We start from the raw sequence: 18,693 nt of genomic DNA, 5'->3' as shown, positions 1-18,693 counted from the left end.
CAAAATTAATAACTGGGTAAAAAACAGAAGAGTGGAATGGAACGACCACATCGTTGTATATTGTATATTCGTGTATTTTTGTATATTTGTATAAGCTGAATGACAACAAATAAACAAGGACGGCGAGAGACGGTTCCCCAATAGGAATACGATCAGTGGGAAAACCACGAAAACGATAGAATGACGCAACTTACTGGAGGCACATTGAAAAACAGACAGAGTCATGTCTATACAAAAAGAAGAAGAAGAAGAAAAAGAACCCAAAATTACGTCAAAAAATGATCAAGTAGTAAATTTTTTAAGTGTTGTTACGTGACACAGAGACCTGGACTCTAAGGGCTGATAAGATCAATCGCCTAGAGGCGTTTGAGATGTGGTTGCATACAAGAATGCTCCGAATACCCTGAACAGCGAAGCAGACCAACAAAGCTGTGTTAAATAGAGCAACTGCCTTTCGTGAGTTACTGAAAGCCATTAAAATAAGAAAAAATGCATACCTAATACATGTTCTTAGAGTAGACCGATACAGAATAGTTCAGTTTATTATAAAATAAAATCTAAGGCCACAAAGGAATTGGAAGGAAGCAGATGCCATGGCTCAAGAACATTCGTGATTGGACAGGAATACTCAGTTGAATAACTATTTCGATTGGACGTGAACCATAAACAACTCGCCAACGTAATTGCAAACCCCCAAGGAAGAATTTCCTGTAGCTGGCTGTATACCATTAATTACAAGTAAAATTTAATAAAAAAATTTTGGCTTGGTAAAAGGTATATTAGTTTAAAAAGCCCCTATAGGGCTACAAACATACAAACAAAACCTTTTCGCTCTGTAACAAGAGCATCACCAGTGTTACAAGAACATGGTGAGCCAACCAAAAAATACAAAGGTCAAAGCCTTTCAAAAACAGACTAAAAGTCTTATTGTCTAAAAGTCAAGAGTTGCCTGTCACCTCTTGTAACATAATGACAATTGACCCACTTACCACGTGTGGGAGTCATATGTTGCCCTATGGCCGTAGCCATAGGAATTTTATCCATCCTTTGGATTTTGCTATGTTGGCATCTATTTAAGACTTTTAGTCTGTTTTTAAAAGGCTTTGACCTTTGTATTTTTTGGTTGGCTCACCATGTTCTTGTAACACTGATGATGCTCTTGTTACAGAGCGAAAACGTTTTGTTTGTGTGTTTGTAGCCCTATAGGGGGTTTTTAAACTAATATACCTTTTACCAAGCCAAAAATTTTTTATTAAATTTTACTTGTAATTGCAAACGATAAGGGGACCTAATATGGCACCGAAAGATATACCCATGAAAGTCTTGCTATTCATTTAAGGGTGGGTTGGAGTTGTAAAGAATAAATCATGATTTTATTTATCAAAATCATCCATGTCCCCTTTGCATATCTTTAAATCGAATTAAATTAAATATTAATATGATTCGGCTATGCTATCTTTCATATTTAGCTATTTAAAAACGTTTTCTTAACAATATTTCACCGTTTCCTTGATGTAAACAAGAACAGGGCAAATCATTTATTTTTCGTCCATGCAAAAGCATCCTGTAATCTAGATTCAACGTCGTATACAATTTATGTTTCAATGGACACAAATCAAGACACTAAACCTTAAGAGTTACAAAAACGTTTTCCCATTTTACTTCCTAACGAGGTCTTGAATAATTCAGCGTCACTCCCTGTCGTGCTGGACTTGTTAACTTTAAAACGGGAAGGTATCATCCAATACTCTCGAGGTAATTTAACAACTTACTGTGTATTTAGTAAATTGTAACTTTCTGATTAAAAAATCTCGCTACTACGAAACAAGAAGCGACACCTAAACAGTTTCTTAGTACAGGTATTTTGGTTTATTTTTAGATATTACAAAGTGTCAATATTTTCAAAGGATTTGATATTTATTATAACTTTTACGAATGACCACTTTGTTATAGTAAACGTCCAAAAATGGTCTACTGCAAAATCGACCAACAACGAGAAACAAAAAGTAAATATTTCTTACTGTGTGTTAAAAATGTTGGAGATCGAATCGTCATCTTATCAAAACATGACATCAACTCAATCTTAAAATCAACAAAGACGATACCAAAGCTCCAATAAAACTTTTCACAGTCCAGGAATATAGTCCCAGATTTTATTTTTTCGTATACACAGTGAAACAACAAAACGTGGTGCAAATACTCAAATACTCGCTTGACTAAACATAACAAGAAATTTCGTCTTGGTCACCGCGAAAAATCAGGTATGTATTACGAAACAAACCATATAGGCGAACGAATAAAGCACTAAAATCGGCCTTACCTCCGAAAAAAAAAATGACAAGACGGATCTTAATAATTATTTTTTCATTCGATTCGTGAATGTGCCAGGAAACTTTGTGACCCCAAGCCATGAGATAATATTGAGAAACTTCATACAAAAAATGCATTCTTAAAGTGCATCTCAAACAGACAATAAAAAAATTCAGAACTCGTCAATTATCGACGGAAATGAGTTCAATTTTGTTACTTGGGGGGTTTTTGAGGTCGCTGAAAACGAATATGACGTTGGAAGTGATCTCCGGAGTACATGTTGCCCAGGGTACCTACTGTTTACCTCGTCTTCTGGAGTTTTCCGCAAATTCGTTAAAAAATTAGTCAAAAATCAATATTTGGGGGTTTTGGGGTCGCTGAAAACGAATATGACGTCGGAAGTGATCTCCGGGGTACCTGGTGCCCAGGGTACCTACTCTTTACTTCGTCTTCTAGAGTTTTCGGCAAATTCATTAAAACTTTGTCAAAAATCATTACTTGGGGGGTTTTTGGGGTCGCTGTAAACGAATATGAAGTGATCTCTGAAGTACCTGGTGCCCAGGGTACCTACTGTTTACCTCGTCTTCTGGAATTTTCGGCAAATTCATTAAAAAATTAGTCAAAAATCATTACTTGGGGGTTTTTGGGCTCGCTGAAAAAGAAGATTACACTGAAAATTATCTCCTGCGTACCTGTTGCCTAGAATACCTACGTTTTACGTCAACTTCTGGAATTTTCGTTATACAATCAGTCAAACCTCTAAACTTGGAAGTTATTGGATTCACCGAAAGTAAATTCCTGAATGTTAATGGTCTTCAAGGTATGTAATATACACTCACCGGCACAAAATTCCGCCATCCAAAATTTTTGATTAAGTTTGAGAATCTATAACTTTATTATTTGTACTCCGATTTTCAAGATTCTTGCATCAGTTTGTAGGTACATGTATTGATGTCGTTTGTTATTATTCCGGCAACAAAATTTTTTTGCTTAGATGGCATTATACGGGGGTGAATGGAAGCGTTGTATTTTCTCTTAACTTTAAAAAATTCTTTTGAAGCTATTTCCTTGTGGCATTTTTATGATTAATTATTTATATGGGAAATAAGCCACAATTAAAATGAAAAAAATAATTTTATTAACGTTTCGACGCCCAAATCGGGTGCCGTTGTCAAAAAGTAATATTTTGTATTTTGACAACGGCACCCGATTTGGGCGTCGAAACGTTAATAAAATTATTTTTTTCATTTTAATTGTGGCTTATTTCCCATATAAATAATTAATCTTAAAAAATTCTGTGGAAAAATTGGATGGCTCATTTTGTTTCATACTTGTTTTTATATTTTCCTGGAGGTATCTCTAAGTATTCTGAATTATCCGAATATCTCTTTCCTTGTAGGAGCTGTAAATAAAAACACTGCTTTGAAGGTTTATTTAATTAAAAATATCAAACGCACTAAAATTAACAAAACAAAGCAATTCAATAGCGGGTATGTCAACCTCTTGCAGCAACGACTGCTCGCAGTCTGTTTGGCATCGAATAAAGTTGTGTTGTCCTTGCCGGGGGAATAGCCCGATACTCCTCTACCAGGGCCATAACTGCACCAAATTTTCTGGAGGCCTAGGATGACGGCTAATAGCTTTTATTAATTCATCCCATAAAAATGCTCAATATAATTGAGATCTAAGCTGCATGCGGGCCATTCTAATCTTATCAATCCAACCTCTATTTTATGAGTCAATCAGTGTTTTTATTTACAAAAAATGGTACAGCTCTTACAAGAAAAGAGATATTTGGATATGTTAAGAAACAAAATTTTAGTGATGCCTCCGGGATAATATGACAGGACTATGAAACAAAATCTTACTTACTTATTCCTTTTCACTCCATGCGGAGCATAGGGCGTCAACTGTCTGCCTCCATTCTGTCCTATCCTTTGCACTAATCTTTATTTCTGCCCAGGTTTTCCCAATAGCATTAATTTCTTTGTCCACACTTCTTTTCCACGTTTCTACGGGTCTGCCTGGTCTTCTCTTGCCATGTGGTGTGTATTCTAGTGCTTGCCTCGCTATGTCTGTAGCAGGTCTTAGTGTGTGCCCCATTCAACTTAATTTCCTTTTGCATATTGTCTTAGATATAGGTACCTGGTTAGTTCTTGTCCATAATTATTGGTTTAATATGCGTTTTGGCCAGTAAATGTTAAGAATCTTCCTTAGGCATTTATTTATAAACACTAGCATCTGTCCGATACATTTTCTTGACACTTTCCAAGTTTCTGCTCCGTATAATAACACAGTTTTCACGTTGCTGTTGAATAATCACTTGTCCTCTGACGTGAAGACCACATTTTCCTTAGGATATTGGATGCGTTTTGAGCTATTCCTATTCTCCGTTTTACGTCCTCCTCTGTCCCTCCTTTGTTGTTCAAAATACTGCCCAAGTGGTTAAATTTCTCTACCGTTTCTAATTCCGTGCCTCCCAGTGATATTCCCATTTCTCTTGGTGTATTTATTTTCATTATCTTAGTTTTTGTGTCGTTTATGTTAAGTCCGACCTTCTTCCCTGCCTCTGCTACTTTTTCAGTTTTGCGTTGCATGTGTTGTCTTTTTTCTGTTAAAAGGCATGTGTCATCTGCAAATTCCAAGTCCTCAACTGGTTAAAAACATTCCATCTTATTCCAGTCTTATTACTAGTAGCCTTAGACATGATCCAATCGATTACTATCAGGAATAAGGTTGGAGAGAGCACACAGCCTTGCCTTACTCCTGTACCAATATCTATTTGTTCTGTTAACTTGCCTTCGTGGACTATGCGTGCTGTGGACCCTTCGTAGAACAGCTTTATAATTCTGATATACTTGGGAGGCATTCCGTATTTCTCTAGCAATTTCCATAAGGATTTGCGATCTACAAGATCAACGCTTTCTCGAAGTCTATAAAGTTCACATATAGCTTATTCTGCCACTCTAATGATTGCTCTATAATCGTTCTCATCGTACAAATGTAGTCAATGCAGGATCTTCGTGCCCGTAATCCAGCTTGGTTTTCTCTTATAACTTTATCAAATTCCTTCTTCATTCTTTCAAGCGTGATTCGGGTCATTATTTTGCTTGTGGTGCATAGCAGGGTGATCGGCCTCCAATTTTCACATTTGGATGTGTCGCCCTTCTTAGGAATTTTTACAATTAAGCCTTGCGTCCATTCTCTGGGTAGCTCTTCGGTTCTCCAAATTTTATTTAAAAGTGTGTACAGTATAGAGGTGGACGTTTCGATGTCTGCTTTGATTAACTCAGCAGGGATATTGTCTATTCCGACGGCTTTTCCTCTTTTTAATTGTTTAATTGCATCTTTTATCTTTTCATGGGTGAATTATTCGATGTTCATGTTCATTGGTTGTCTGTTAGGTTCCTCTTCTATTTCGTTTATTATATTCTGTTCTTCATACATTTCTTTGAAATATTCCATCCATCTAGTAAGAATTTATTTTTCTGTTTTCAGTACGACACCATCTTTTATTTTAGTGGTACCATTTCGGCTTGTTCTTGTCAAGGTTCTTGTGATGTCATACCATTTTTTTAGGTCGTTTTCTCTTGCCGCATTTTCAGCTTCATTAGTGAGTCCGTTGTGGTATGATCTTTTGTCATTTCTGGCGCTTCTTTTGACTTCTTTGTTTTTTCCCAGTATTTCTGTTCTAATCGTTGCTTCTCACCGTCGTCTTTCATTCCTAGTAACTTGACTTTAATTTGTTTACGTTCTTGTATCTTGTCCCATGTTATTTTTGTCATCCAGGGTTTGTTACTGTTTTTCTTGTAGCCAACTGTTTCCACTGCCGCTTTCTTTATCGTCTCTTTATACTTGTTCCAGAGTTCCTCAACAGTGGCTTCCTCTATGTCGCCGGCCGTTCTCCAATTATTCTGCATTCGCTCTCTGAATTCATTCTGTACGTCATTTCCATCTCTGATCCAGTGAACATTGTATTTTTCTCTATTCGGCGTTCTCTTTGCTGCTGCTCGCAGCTTAACTGTAAATTTCGCTCTCACTAATACATGATCGGACCCTACATCTGCCCCTCTCATAGATCTTACATCCAGTAGTGATTTCCTCCATCGTCTATTTATTGTAATGTGGTCTATTTGGTTTTGTACTTCACCTCCTAGAGAAATCCACGTTATGTTGTGTATGTGCTTGTGTGGAAAGATACTTCCGCCAATCATTAAGTTGTTTTGGGCACAGAAGTCAGTAAACATTTCACCATTTTCATTTATTTCTCCTAAGCCTTCCCTACCCATTACAAACTCTTTTTCCTCATTTTCTCCACCTATTTTGGCGTTCATATCCCCCATCACTAATAAGATATCACTTTTATTATTTGCCTCCATTCTATCATATACAGCTTGCAGTTGCTCGTAAAATTCTTCTTTCACTACTTGTTCTTTGTCGTTGGTGGGAGCATAAACATTTATTATTGAGAGGTTGCGAAATCTTGTTTTAAACCTTGCTACTATAATCCTATTTGTCACACCCTCCCAATCTATCAATGCTCGTGCTGCGTTATTTCCCAGCATTATGGCCACTCCGCCCTCATGTGTGACAGTTTCCTGTGTATGTCCCGAGAATAAGATTGTTTTTCCATTTTGTAGTCTCGTTTTTCCACATACTTTCCACCTTACCTCGCTTATTCCTAGGATTTCTATTTTGTTTTTGTCCATCTCAGCAGCTACCTGATTAGTTTTGCCGATCTCATACATAGTTCTTACATTCCAGCAGCCCATATATATAACCTTTTTCGTATCCATTTCCATAGCACTTGTCGTCATCGTTTTATTCAGTCCAGTTCCGAAGCATCTTGACGATTCCATAACAAAATATTTTTTACGTGGTTGGGTTGTTAGCCTAACGCACAACCCTCCTCCTTTCTCATCCTGGACTTGGCACCAGGCAATGGCGGAGTTATGAAACAAAATCAGCCCTTCCATTTTTCCACAGATTTTTTTAAAGTTAGGAGAAAATACAACGCTTCCATTAGCCCCTGTATAATACCATTCAAGCAAAATGTTTTTGTTACCGGAATAATATCAAACGATACCAATACATGTATCAACAAATTGATGCAAGAATCTTGAAAATCGGAGCACAAATAATAAAGTTATAAATTGTCAAACTTAAACAAATATTTTGGGTGGCTGAGTTTTGTGCCGGTGAGTGTAGATTGCAGTTGGTTTTAATGCGAATTCTTTGATTTTGTATTATAAAAATACGTTTATTTAAAAAAAAAATAAAATTAAATGGATGGATAAATAGATGTTTATATTTCATTATTTTCTTCTTTCGCTTTCCAATTAATTTATTAGACTATCCGTATTAGTACAATTTACTCCTGCACAATTTTTACATGCAACGGAGCATTTAAGGCCATGTTTCCTGCACCCACATGAATTTCCGCAGTTCGTCTTGCAACTACAGAATATCAAATTCATTATACTGGGTGGACCAGTCATTGGAGTCATTTTTATGGGAATTAACGATTTATCCATTACTTCCCATCCCCACTGTGTTGGATCCAAACTGTCTTCACCTTCTCCATACATCCAACTTTGGACTTGGAAGTAAATCCTTTTTAAATGTTGGGTGAAGGTATATACAGTAGGAAGTATACTGTATTATGTGCCTTGGTGTTAAAATGGCCAATGTCAATGTTTTGCGTTTTGCTTTGTTAATATTAAATTTTAAATAAAGCTGTACAAAAAAGTAAAATATTGGCATTGGCCCTTTTAGCACTAAGACACGGATATGTTTTAAGCGGAAGATCGTATTTTTTACTTTCTCTATTCTCTCCTGCTTTTCATACGCAGTGGTACCATCGATTTTTATAAAGATTCAACAGAATTTGAAACGCCAAATTTAAAAACAATGTGTTATTTTTTTAAGACATGAAATGAAACTATGACGCAGAGGTTGCTCAGAACATCGTTTTCGTTATTAAATGTTCTCAGCTAGCACAAAAACCCCAAGTATCAAGTTTTTACTAATTATTTATCAAAATTATCGAAAACTAGAGGAGACGAGATAAACAGTAGGTACCCTGGCCACCAGGTATTCCGGAGATCACTTTCGACGTCATAATCGTTTTCAGCGACGCCAGAAACCCCCAAATAATGATTTTTGACTAATGTTTCAATGAATTTGCCGAAACTCCAGAAGACAAGGTAAACAGTAGGTACCCTAGACACCAGGTACTTCGGAGATCACTTAAGACGTCATATTCGTTTTCAGCGACCCCAAAAACCCATGAGTAACAAAATTGAACTCATTTTCGCCGATAATTGACGGGTTCTGAATTTTTTTTATTGTCTGTTTGAGATGCACTTAAAGAATGCATTTTTGTATGCAATTTTTCAATATTATCTCATGGTTAGGAGTCACAAAGTTTTCTGGCGCATTCACGAATCGAATTCAAAAAGAATTATTAAGATCCGTCTTGTAGTTTTTTTTTTCGAGGTTCAGTGCTTTATTGCCTCGCCTAATAACATGAAATTAAATTTTATTCGGATAAACACAGATGCATAGTGGCACATCACAGTTATGCACGGATGATCAGAAATGCTATTCGCGATGTTAAGTCACAATGGTGTTTTTCTTCTTTTTCTTTTTATTGGCCTGCTATAATGGCGGTTATTAATGCCAAATCGTTGTCAAATTTTGAAGTTTCAAACGCGCGAAAAAATATTCATTGTTTAGTTTTACTTTGTGGCTAATATAAAATTATTAACATGGTTTTGAAGCCTCTGTGATTGAACAAAATCAAAATGTTGATTCTGAAAACAATATGCCTGAAGATTTAGGTAATTTTGAATCCGCTGTGACTGTAAACAATAAATCAGATTATTCAAACATTGTAGAAATTGTAGATGAAACAACCAATAATTGTCAAGATACTGATTGCGACGATTGTATTGATTTGAACAAAAATCATCAAGATGTTAAAGATATTTTAAAGGATTTTGATCTAAATAGGTACAATGTGTGTATATCTGCTTAGTATAAAGATAAAAAGTAGCATTAATTTATAGCAGGCCAATAAAAAGAAAAAGCAGAAAAACACCCTCAATATTAGTTCAGCCGAAATCAACGAGAGGTTGACATTGTGACTTAACATCGCCAATCAAAATTACACAAGATCAGGTTTACTTTAATCGTAAATATAAGGGTTTGCATTTAATCACGATGTGACGAGTCTTAACACGACGAAATACAAAACCTCTCCTTGCATAAAAAATTTCTATACCGAGTCGGATTATATTAAAACTAAACCAAAAAATAATCGAACACAACAGAATTCCACAAGAATGGAGATCAAGAATCCTAATATCTCTTTTCAAAAAGGGAGACAAATCGGACCCGGAGAATTACAGAGGAATTAATTTATTAAACATTAAAATTAAGAACCGAAGTGGTAACAAACAATCTGAATGAAATTATAACATTAGCAGAAGAACAAGGTTTTAGGTAGGGAAGATCATGCACTGACGCTATATTTAGAATGAGGCAAATCAAGAGAACTCATTAGAATACAGTATATACCAAACCCTTCTTTCAATGCGTCGTAGTTCATCGAATTCTCTCTAATACATTAAATTGCAAGTGAAAAAAACGTACGTCCGTGATTATTAAACATAGAACTCATAAAATTATGTATATGCATACTTTCACAATGTCGAGGGGTAAAATTACATTTTTCATCTAAATTAGTATATTTCGACATTTTATAGTAAAAATTTTATTTTATATTTATTGCTTTTTTCATTAAAATATTTTTAATTATTATTCAGGCAAACATGTATATAAACATTTATATAATTTATATAAATATAAATATCTTCTTCTTCTTACTCTGTTTAAAGTTATTGGCTTGCATATTTAAATTTAAATATAAATATTCTGGCAATTGTCAGATTTAAGTAAAATGTCATGCAATGATTTTCGACATTCTTAAAATTCTATATGACGTCAAAATTGATGACGCACTGAAAGAAGGATTTGGTATAAACTGTACAACAAATCAGCATATTTGTTTCGTGGACCTTAAGCAGGCATTTGGCAAGGTCAAATTAAAGGACGTTATTCATTTATTGTATGTAAGAGAAGTACCTCTAGGAATAATTACCTTCTTCTTCTTAACGTGCCCTATGAAGTCCCCTTGACGTTGGCGATTAACATGGCGAAACTGTCTCTGTCTCGAGCTATTCTAAATAGGTGTTCTGCTTTCTTTATTCCTGTCCACTCCCGGATATTCTTCAACCAAGAGGCCTGCTTTCTACCAATTCCTCTGCGTCCTTCGATTTTACCCATCATAATAAGTTGAAGAATATTATAGCGGTCTCCCCTTACTACGTGTCCAAAATAGGCCATCTTTCTATGTTGGATGTTATCAAGCAGCTCGCGGGTAGCATTTGCTCTCTTAAGGACTGCCACATTTGTCAGCATAGCCGTCCATGGTATTTTCAGTATACGTCTGTGCAGCCACATCTCAAAGGCCTCCAAACGGTTAATGGTGGATATTTTTAATGTCCATGCTTCGACACCATACAAGAGGACTGACCAAATGTAGCATTTAATCATGCGCTTTCGAAGTTGAAGTTGCAAGGTATCATTACAGAAGAATGACCTCATTTTTAAGAATGTCGTGCGGGCTATCTCGATTCTACATTTTATCTCTTTATCTGGATCTAGTTGTTCAGTAATATGGCAACCAAGATATTTAAAACTGAGTACTCTTTGAATTATATGACCATCAACATATAACCGTGAATCTTGATGGGTCAAACGGCTAAATACCATGTATTTTGTTTTTGAACAATTTATATTTAGGCCAAACTCTCTTCCCACTGTGTCAATGGCATTTAAAAGGTCTTGTAATCCATTCATATCATCACTTAAAATAACGGTATCGTCTGAATAATTACCACGATCGAAAATATCGGCCAGAACAACACAATAAAAGTACAAGTATATGAAGAACTAACAGACCAAATCGAAGCTGGCAATGGAATAACACCAATAACATGATATGGCAGTGAAGCCTGGGTCCTGAAAGAAACATCCAAAAACAAACTCGACACATTCGAAGGAAAAGTACTGAGGAGAATACTTGGACCTGTGAGGGAAAACGGAATCTTCAGAAGTCAATACAACAACGAACTTTATTAACTTTATAAGGAAGCACCCCTGTCAGACTTCATTAGAATACAAAGATTGCAATGGGCCGGACATGTGATAAGAATGGGAGAGGATAGGCTACCAAAAAGAGCACTGAATGCTAGAATGCAGGGAAAGAGACCGGTTGGAAAGCCAAGAAAGCGCTGGGAAGACACAGTAAACAGCGACGCACAAGCCCTTTTAGGAGTCCGTGTATGGAGAAGAGCTGCCACAGACAAGCAAGGGTGGAGGCAAAAAATAAAGGAGGCCAAGGCTCAATTTGGGCTGTAGTGTCGTAGAAGAAGAAGAATGGGATAAGACAGGGGGATTCCCTGAGTCCTCTATTTTTCAACCTGATCATGGATTAAATAATAGTTAGTTATCTTTATCTTTATTCCAAAAAATCACAAATTTACAATAAATATAATTTTAACAAAAATATTTGTACAAGAAGAATATGTGATTTTAGCCTAAGCGTTGGAACCGTCTAGATCAGAGGTCGGCAACGTTTTTATTGTAAAGAGTGAAATACTAAATTAAAAATTCATGGCGGGCGCCAACTATTTTTTAACCTAACAAATATATAAATATAAACCTATAAAACATATACGTTTTGAATTTCTTGTCTAAATTAACAATAGTTTAAGGGCGCACTAAAATTTATTGAAGGGCGCAATGGACCTCTGGTCTAGATCATTAAAATTTATTAAAAAGAATTCATCCAGACTATAAAAAACATATTGACCTAACAATTTTTTAATTTTTTTTTTAAACTTACATATTGAAAGTGCTTTAATCCCAGTGGGCAAATGGTTGTATACTTTAATACCGGAGTACAATGGACCATTTCGAGTACGTCTATAATTATAATTGGGAAGAATTATATCTTGCCTGCGTGTATTGTGACTGTGTATATCAGGTTTTAACAATTCATGTCGTTTTCTATGTATAAGTAGAGACATCTTATAAATATAAATATTAATGAGCGTCATTATTCCATGATCTTTGAAGAGAGGTCTACATGAAGTTCTATTTGTTAAGTTGAATAGTGCTCGAATTGCTCGTTTTTGAGCCACAAATGTGGATTCTGCTGTGCTAGCCGCGCCCCAAAATTCCACACCATATTGCATAATACTTTGAAATTGAGCAAAATAAACTATTTTTGCCACACAAAAATTTGTATTTTGTCTAATTGCTCTTATGGCATATGTAGCTCTGCTGAGGGTTTTATTAAGTTCAGTTATGTGGTAACTCCAATCAAGTTGGCTGTCTATGTTTATGCCTAAAAATTTAATTGTATGACAAGAAGTAATGCTTTCTTGATCTACTTTAATAACAACATCTTCCACATCTTGATACAAATTAAAACGGATACTTTGTGTTTTACTAATATTCAGAACCAATTTATTGGCGAGAAACCAGTCTGATATCTCTTCAACTGTAGTAGCGGCACAGGATGTTAATGTATCAGAACTATCGCCTTTAATTACTATACTCGTATCATCTGCAAAAAGTGAAAATGTGGTATTCGGGAAACTAGCTACCAAGTCATTGATATAGATAAGAAACAGTGTTGGTCCTAAAACAGACCCTTGTGGAACTCCACACTGAACTTCTGCGAAATTTGAATAGGATGCTTCACAGCTACTATCAGAATTATTTATTCTAACACACATTTTTCTGTGTGATAGGTATGTCTGAAACCATTTATGTGGTGTACCTCTAATGCCGTAGTAGTAGATCTTGTCCAGTAGTATTTGATGGTCTACGCAATCGAATGCTTTCGATAAATCACAGAAAATACCAAGAGGATGGTGTTTTGCTTCCAAGATTTTATGCAAATTTTCGATTAGAGAAAATGCTGCATCTGTAGTACTCATATCAGATCTAAAGCCATATTGAGAAGTTGTTAGAATTTGATGTTTATTTAAAAAAAGAAGTAATTGTTTATTTACGCACCATTCTAATAGTTTTGAAAGGGACGGTAATAGAGACTAGTGATGTAACGAATGTCATTTTTTGAACATTCGCGAATACGAATGCGAATATCTACTACCGACATTCGCGAATGCGGATGCGAATGCGAATATTCAGTTTTTTTAATTTGTTTCTATTTTTGTAATGTTTCCTGAATTTATAATGAAAAGTTAATTGATAATTAGTGTAAATCAATCTGAATGTTAAGGTTTATTACATAATACCAAATAATAAAAAAAGTGAAGGCTGATAATGTGATTATACAAGGTTAAGTTCTATCTATCTATTGCCCTTCATTTGTCCAAAGTTGAACGTAGGCCTCCCCCTTTTCCACTCTTCCCGGTTCAGTGCTAATCCTGTCGATCTGGTCCCTGCGTATCTTTTTAGGTCATTTGACCATCTCGTCGGTGGTCTGCCCCTTCCTCTTTTGTAGTCCCAAGGTCTCCAGTGAGTTATCGCTTCATTCCACCTTCCATCTCTTTGTCTGCTGTTGTGTCCTGCATATTTCCAGTTGAGAGTAGCTGCATGTTTGAGGTTAAGTTACCTTTTCTTAATAAAAAAAGATGAGAGTGAATAGATTTTGATTTTATTAACCAAATATTCTCTTAAAATTATTTTTTTTCTGGTTTTCATATTCGCAAAACATTCGCACAAATTTCTCGAATGCGGATGCGAATGCGAATGTGCAAAAACATGCGAATATTCGCGAATGCGAATACGAATATTCGTTACATCACTAATAGAGACACTCCGCGATAGTTCTCTATATTACACCTATCACCTTTTTTATGTACAGGAGTAACTACCGATTTTTTAAAACATTTAGGAAATATTCCGTTTTCAAGAGACAAATTAAAAAGAAAAACTAAAGGCCTACAAAGGGTATCAATATTTTCTTTTACAAGGGTAACTGGAATTTTGTCAAGCCCCGCGGATTTCTTTGGTTTTTGTGACAAAATGCACTCCCTGACATCAGTTTCTATTAAAGGTCCAAAAAACAATGAACTTACATTATTTGCCGGTAAACTCTGCAAATAGTTATCACTACATTTTTTACTTTTGATATTAGGAATAATACTTGATGCAATGTGTTGAAAATAAGATTTAAATTCTTCTGCAACTTCAGTTGGATTTGTGATATCAATATCATCTTTTTTAATAAATATATCTTTCTTAGCTGTTATGTTTCTTTTGTTAAAATGTGAAATTAAATCACATGTCGCTTTAGATTTATTATTTGAGGAGTTGATTATACCGTGGAAGTACTTATTTTTTGCCTCTTTAATTATTTCTTGTAACCATCGACAATACGTTTTAATGTAGTTTTTTATGGTAATATTATTTGTATATTTTTTTAGTTGTAATAAGAATCTTTTGTTTTTTGACGATACTTTTATTCCGGGAGTTACAAAAGAAAAAGAAAGAAAAGACAGAAAGAAAGAAAGAAATAAAAATCGATACCAAATAGGAGCAAAACAATTTAAAATAATCTAACAATTGAAAAGACTGACACGTTTTTGTACACACTTCTGACAAGTGAAAAAATGGGAAAGAATCGTATTTTTTAAGCGTGTAAAGTTATTTTTAAATTCCTAGTTGAGCGCTTTCGGCTTACAAAGCCATCATCAGAGCTATGGTCAAAATTCTTAAAGTACCACTAAAAAGAGAGAGCGGGATTCCATCTTAAACGACCAGAAAAAGTTCTTGTTTTTCTTTATAATACCTAATAAACTTGGTTGAAAATTTTACTTGTAGTATGTAGTCAAAGTTGTGTAAAGTTACAAAAAATCATCCAGACCATCACACAGGACTTTCACAAAACACGTTACAATAATTTTTGATCATGGTAAGGTTTATATAAACCTACCATCTGAACCGGTTCTGCTGCCTGCACTCTGCCGGTTGCTTAGTAATTAATATACAGAAAATACGTTTATAATTACAAATAATTTTAGAACATTGTTTACTTACAATAATAAAAACTATTTTTCAACATTTTCTCTGTGATAAAGTTGAAGATTCCTGTATGTGCATTCATGCAATATACATTTTAATAATTATAAAGACAATGAAACAATTCTATTTACCATATTTGTTTAGATTAAACAAAGTACCAAAAACATGGATTGCACGGGAAACATAAAATAGTAAATAGACCCGAAGTTAGCCGCAGGCTTAGTGACGTAAATCTAAAGGAGTATAATATAACTGTATGTATATGACAATAACATTGTTGTTTTTAGTATTTTCTTTACAATTTCATCATATTTTCTCACCTTGCAAACCTTCCTTGGACTTCTGCAAATGTTTTTAAATCGAAATTAGCTAATTCGATTTAGTCATTCCGGGCTGTTATAAAAAATAAACAACAAAATACATCATTAACAAAATACGTCAACAAATAAACGTCATTCAATGTTTACATATCGAAATCTGACCGGACAGGCTGCGTTACTTGTCACATTAGGATTTATCCATGACAAAAAAACTCATATTAAAGCCTATTAAATTATCTTTCAAAAAAGATATCCATTTTTTGGTGGAAGATTTGTCGGAAACGTGGTTTGTAGCTTCTGCAGAACTTAAAAATATGCTTAAGCTGAAGCATTTAAGCAGGAACAGTCTTCTTTTTTTTTCTCTCAAAATATCATTTTTATCGATTTTACAGTGATTTGGTATTTATTTAAACATATTTATTTTTTGTGTCATATCATAAATTATCAATGAAAAAAATAATTTTTTTAATAGAAGGGACCCAAAAATGTTATTATAAGGCATCATAACAAGTTATTTTGATTCAAAAATAAGTTTTTGGTCAAATTTTAGTGTAGAAAACGTTAAAATACCGTTTTTTACATTTTCCTCCATTCCCAAAATACATCATCTTCGATTTGGCTAAAAATTTGCCAAATATAGCCAAAACACAGGACTAGAAGTGGTTAAAAGGATTTTTAAAATTTTGCAATACAAAAAAGTTATATGCAATAATATCAGAGTCAAAAATGTAGGCGTCTACTCTAAGTTCAATTAACTCGAAAATATCAACCTCACAACAAAAATGTTAAAAAGAAATTGTAATATAATTGTAAATACGATTTATTTGGAACAATTTCAGTTGCTACGATTTTTGTAGAAAAATTGAAAATGGCGAAGATATTGAACGAAAACATCTGCTCTAAAACCAATCAGGTCTTACGCTCGCGGCTTTACCGCATACGTACTACCTTAAATATTGATTTTGGCAAAAAAAATGATACAGACCAAAATTATATAAAATTTAATTCTCTCCATTTTTGTATAAGTACATTTTTATTTTAAAACTAATAATAAACGAGATAGTTCAATAATTATGCTCTGTCACTATTTTCACCATTAACTCCGAAACTATCGACCGTACAAAAAAAATTGTAATAAAGGAAATTATAGGAAATAGTATTTTCAACAATTTCAGTCCTTACACTTTTTGTCGAAACGTTGAAAATGGCGGAGCTATTGAGCAAAAACGGTTCTCCTTTAAAATCAAGATGGCGGCTAACGTAACGGCGGAATTCATTCGCGATTAATTTAAATTTAGACTATTACTGACCCCCCTAAAGATTAAAAAAATAAAATTTTGGGCAGCTCGACATACAAGGTCAAATGCTATCTCGATTTGACTATATACTTTTGAGTCTGATATTATTGCATGTACATTTTAAAAATCCTTTTAACCACTTAAAGCCCTGTATTTTGGCTATATGTGGGCAAATTTTCAGCCAAATCGAAGATGATGTATTTTGGGAATGAAGGAAATTGTAAAAAAACGGTATTTTAACGTTTTCTACACTAAAATTGGATCAAAAACTTGTTCTTGAATCAAAATAACTTGATGTAATGCCTTAAAATTACATTTTTGGGTCCCTTCTATCAAAAAAATTATTTTTTTCATCGATACTTTATGATATAAAACCCACATTTACTTAAATAAATACTAAATAACTGTAAAATCGCTAAAAATGATATTTTGAGAAAAAAAGAAGAATACTGTTCGGGCGTAAATGCTTCAGCTTGAGCTTATTTTTACGTTCTGCAGAAGCTATAAACCAAGTTTCAGACAAATCGGAGATCCAAAAGTTTTTGTCTGAGTGATTTGACATGGAATGTACCATATAGTTCAAGTCAAAAGTTTAAAATGGGCCGATTTCTATGCAAGCAAGTTTATAAAATATTGTAATAACTGATAAAACAATAACTCACCTCGTATCCCATAGTGGGAAAATTTAACTTCTGCGATTGAGGAGTAGCGAACAAGAAATGCCAAACAACAAAAGCGTACGGTAAATAGGAACTTAACGAATAATTTTGCAAAGAATAAATCTGCTTATTTAAAATATCACTAAAAACGAACCAGTCCATGGCTTGGCTTAGTCCTTGTAACGTAGAATCCTTCAGTTTTAAATGAGTAAAATTCTCAAAAACACCTTGTGCCACTCTGTCATAATCTCCAAACGAGCAAATGGTTTGTAAAACTTTCGCCATCCTGGCTTGAATCATTTGTTTATGGGACGAAATTGTCTGATTAACTAGAGGATTTACTTTCGGACGAACTATATGGAAAATTTCCTGCCAAACGGTAAACAAACCTAAAAAATTGTTATAATAATTAATACGTTTATTAAAAAAACAAATTTTATGTTTTATGTGACACTAAAGTTGGCTACACATTATGCATGATTCGCGATTCGTGATGCGCGATTCGCGATTCGTGGGCGGTGCACGCATAGTGTGTAGCGGCTAGTTCGTTGAGTGATTCGCGATTCGTGATGCGCGATTCGCGGTCAGTGCACGTTAGTGCACGAATAGTGTGTAGGGTCTTGTGCGTTAAAAATCGATTCGTAAACAACATGATTCGTGTGTGCACAGTAATTCGCTCTTGGTAGCGGTAAATTACCGAATATCAAAGGCTGTGCATCAACACAAATCGCTGATTCACCGAAATGTACATAGTCAATGCGTCCAAACCTATGTTAATAATTTAAAACGACCACACGTCCAGATTTTGGCCGGACAGTACCGATTTTTAGTGGAATGTCCCGCGTCCCACCGATTCTTAAAAATGTTCAGCTTTTTAGAAAATATCTGTATTTCTTATTTTTAATGTACTATAAAAATATATTATCTATTATTTATTAAGTATTATGGTGAATATAAAGAAATAAAAGGTATAAAACA

At 34.5% G+C, this 18,693-nt stretch overlaps 1 protein-coding gene across 1 annotated transcript in view; it reads right to left on the bottom strand.

Annotated features, from left to right (window-relative positions):
* The window catches only part of LOC114338471 (chromosome transmission fidelity protein 18 homolog), a 291,258-nt gene that overhangs the window by 222,222 nt on the left and 50,343 nt on the right, over nt 1-18,693 (bottom strand). The window contains exon 6 of the mRNA XM_028289072.2: nt 17,719-18,104. Coding sequence (XP_028144873.2) covers nt 17,719-18,104 — 386 coding nt within the window. The remainder of the gene's footprint in view (nt 1-17,718; nt 18,105-18,693) is intronic.

This window comes from Diabrotica virgifera, chromosome 7 (assembly GCF_917563875.1).
Source record: "Diabrotica virgifera virgifera chromosome 7, PGI_DIABVI_V3a".
Classification (NCBI taxonomy): domain Eukaryota; kingdom Metazoa; phylum Arthropoda; class Insecta; order Coleoptera; family Chrysomelidae; genus Diabrotica; species Diabrotica virgifera.
Note: the sequence above shows the minus strand (reverse complement) of the source record. Positions and strands in the feature narration are given on the sequence as shown.